General features: G+C 35.6%; 1 protein-coding gene across 1 annotated transcript; it reads left to right on the top strand.

The window, feature by feature from the left end:
* Positions 1-2,351: 2,351 nt before the first annotated feature.
* On the top strand, positions 2,352-3,281 carry OR6C74D (olfactory receptor family 6 subfamily C member 74D). Its single transcript, NM_001390558.1, has one exon. It carries the CDS (start codon positions 2,352-2,354, stop codon positions 3,279-3,281), a length of 930 nt encoding a protein of 309 aa, NP_001377487.1.
* Positions 3,282-3,808: the final 527 nt, after the last annotated feature.

The following is a 3,808-nucleotide window of genomic DNA, read 5'->3' as shown; positions in this document are numbered from 1 at the left end:
TCATTTCCTAGAATCTGGCTTTCAGTAGATATTCTTCTCAGCATTAAACAGAATCTCAGAAATCTCTTTATTAAATGAATGCTGTTTACCTCAGATAATTGTAAATGAGTGTTCCTTTAGTGCACAGAGTCAGTGTAAATAATGTGGATTATGACACTGGACTGAACTTGGGAAATTATTTTTGTATTTATCAAGCAGTCGTATTGAATTTAATAGAATTTAAGCCTTTCAAGAGCTGTCTAATTTTAATATTATAAGAGAATCTCTTATCTTGTACCTGTAAATTGTCAAAGCAGTTACGGAAGCCCTTGGGAATGTGTGCTTATGCTTAGTCGCTCAGTAGTGTCCGACTCTTTGCAACCCCTTGGTTGGTAGCCCACCAGGCTTCTCTGTCCGTGGGGATTCTCCAGGCAAGAATACCAGAGTGGGTTGCCATGCCCTCCTCCAGGGCATCTTCCCAACCCAGGGACTGAACCCAGGTCTCCTGCATTGCAGGCCGATTCTTTACCAGCTGAGCTACCAGGGAAGTCTCCCTGGGACTGTAACAGTAGTTAAACAATGACTATTTTACTTTTACCCAGCAAGAATTTATTTGAGGAATTAGGAAGAAAATAATGTTGTCATGGAGTTTAGAATACTTGTTTAGAATGTTGTAATTTAAGGTTAGGCTAGTGTGTGTGCCTAGTTGCTTAGCTGTGTCGACTCTTTGTGACTCCATGGACTGCAGCCTGCCAGGCTCCTCTGTACCTGGGATTCCCCAGGAAGGATACTGGAGTGGGTTGCCATTTCCTTCTCCAGAAGATCTTCCTGACCCAGACACAGAAGCTGGGTCTCCTGCATTGCAGGAAGATTCTATACCATTTGAGCCACCAGGGAAGCCCCTACAAAATAGAGTAACCATTTATGAATCTACCTCTGACAAAATACTCTGGCAGTTTATATAGCTCATCACAATTTATTGATATTTGCCTATACATTTCACCTTTAAAATCAACTAACTTTATATTTCTAAAATCTCACTGAGTATAAATTTTACTTACAATATAAACACATTTAGAAAAAAGGATCCATTGAAGAGGATAGAAAACAAAGGAGGTAAAAGAAGAAAGACAAAAATTTTAGTTGCATTGTATTCATTTATAATCATTTGAGATGTTTGCATATTAAGTCTACAATTGGAATATAGAAATATAATAGGGATAAAATAGTTTCAGATATGACATCATATTATTCTTGAGGAAAATATTTTCATTCTCTAGAAAGAATTTATGACACACTTTAGTGGTGATGAATGTAAGGTGTAAGGATGATTTTGAAGAAGATAAAAAAATAAGAAAAGATGGAGAACAGAATTTCAAATTGTCATGTATTGAACCAGAAAGAAATGACGTTAGAGGTGAATAAATAAGAAGTGGAGCCCATGGCGACAGGGGGAGACACATGGAGCAGTGATGCACCAGGCATGTCTAGATAATCTTTTATTGTTTTAAATACCTTATTCGAGAACCTTGCTCATTACCGCAGATATTTAGTAAGGTGTGCTATATAACACACTCCATTCAGGATGATATACTTTGTATCTGCTTGAGTGAATATCAGAAAAAAGAGCACAGCCAGAGTGAGTAAGATGAAAGTAAATTCTAATCTTCAGGTAGAGTGGAAAAAGCAGAACTAAAAGTTGCCATGAGGATTTAAATATTGAAGTGTACAGAAGTTTGGTAAAAGTAATTCCCACTTTATATAGGCTAGGGATATTTAGGTCAAGTTATGTTAATTTTTAAAGGTGAAAATTTCACCTCAGGTGAAATCTGACTTCCAGAAGTATAAAGTTTACCTTAAACTGTAATAAACACAAAAAGAGATGTTTGGCAGAGTAGAATTAATCATCTTCCTGTAAATTGAAGATAATGACATTTAACCTTTCTTAAGTAAATGGCTTTCTGAAGATCTTTGGAGGCTCTGTGTAGCTTTAGAATCTGTGACCCAAGAAGATAGTTCCATCACTTTGTATTTTCATCCGTATAAACATAATTGATTCTTTTAACAAAGAAAGAAGAAGAAAGTTATGTAAATAATTTAATGTATACTAAATAGATTGGAAACTTTGAAAATACAGAAAATACAAGTTAAGATACTATTTTTTTTCTCTTTGTTTCTATTTTTATAAGATTATCAATGTACTATGTTTTCCTTTGGGAACACATGAATTTATGACACTTAAGGAAACAAACAAAAAAACCTCATGAATTGCACTCAGTGAAATTTTGAATAAAGATTATATGAGTATATTTTTATAGGCTGTTATTCCTTTTTGATTCTTCTTTCTTTCTTTTTTTAAATAGAAGTCAGCGATGAGAAACCACACAACAGTAACAACCTTTATTCTTCTTGGACTAAGCAATGACCCACAATTACAGGTGGTTATTTTTCTTCTCCTTTTTTTCACTTACTTATTGAGCATCACTGGAAATCTAATCATCATCACCCTTACCCTGCTAGATTCACACCTCAAGACAACCATGTATTTCTTTCTTCGAAATTTCTCATTTTTAGAAATCTCATTCACAACTGTCTGCATCCCCAAATTTCTTGTCAGTATGGCAACAGGTGATAAGACCATTTCTTACAACAATTGTGCAGCACGCTGTTTTTTACTATTCTCTTGGGTGCAACCGATTTTTTTTCTTCTGGCTGCCATGTCCTATGACCGCTATGAGGCCATCTGCAAACCCCTGCATTACACGACCATCATGAGTGACAGAGTGTGCAACTTACTGGTCTTTGCGTCATGGTTGGCTGGTTTCATAATACTTTTTCCACCACTCCTCATGGGTCTCCAGCTTGATTTCTGTGCAGCCAACACTGTAGATCATTTTGTCTGTGATGTATCTCCTATATTACAACTTTCTTGCACAGACACAGAAAAAGTAGAAATAATGATGCTTCTCTCAGCCATTTTAACTCTCCTGGTTACTCTGGTGTTAGTGATTTTCTCCTACACAAACATCATTAGGACTATTCTGAAGATATCGTCTTTTCAAAAGAGGAGGAAAGCCTTTTCTACATGTTCTTCTCATATGGTGGCTGTGTCCATTTCTTATGGAAGTTGCATCTTCATGTATGTGAAACCCTCTGCCAAGCAAAGAGTGTCTTTAAATAAAGGGATAGCTCTGCTCAGTACTTCTGTTGCACCCATGTTGAATCCTTTTATTTATACACTGAGAAACAGACAAGTGAAATATGCTTTTAAGCTCATGATCAAAATATTGAGGCTTTCTTAATGAAGTGAACAACATTAGTGACATTCTTGAGTTTATAAGTAAAATAAATCAAGAAGTGTGAAGTGTGTTGTACATCTCTTCTATGCTTGTGTTCTACAAAATATCACTATTTTACATGACTTACATGGTTCATTGTGACTTGCCTAAAAATCCCAGTCTAACTTTCACTTCTATTTTCTCCTCATGCTCAGATCACATATACATTTCTTATATATGATCATATTCATTTGCCTTTTGATTTGGTGACTCTGTTGATTTCCTTTAAAAATTCCCTCATAGGAAGACAAAGTGGGACTTCAATTATCCATGTTCCTTTCCACCGTTCAGAAATTTAGAGATTCAGTTTGGTGTATATTCTATGCAGAGTTTAGTACCCCACCTAGATTTGATCACCTAATCAGCTTTTCTGCAGTGGATTCCAAGTTTGAATTCTGAATAGAAATTTGGAACAAACCAATTTAATGCATTTCTTAAACTACACACATTGATAGTTTCAAATTTTCAACCAGGCTTGGACTTCTGGTATA

The sequence above is a fragment of the Bos taurus genome, chromosome 5 (assembly GCF_002263795.3).
Source record: "Bos taurus isolate L1 Dominette 01449 registration number 42190680 breed Hereford chromosome 5, ARS-UCD2.0, whole genome shotgun sequence".
Classification (NCBI taxonomy): Eukaryota; Metazoa; Chordata; class Mammalia; order Artiodactyla; family Bovidae; genus Bos; species Bos taurus.
The sequence above is the reverse complement of the archived record's forward strand: the minus strand, read 5'-3'. Positions and strand labels throughout refer to the sequence as shown.

Coding starts and splice junctions, on each gene's coding strand:
- OR6C74D (NM_001390558.1), top strand. CDS start 2,352: ATGAGAAACCACACAACAGTAACAACCTTTATTCTTCTTGGACTAAGC.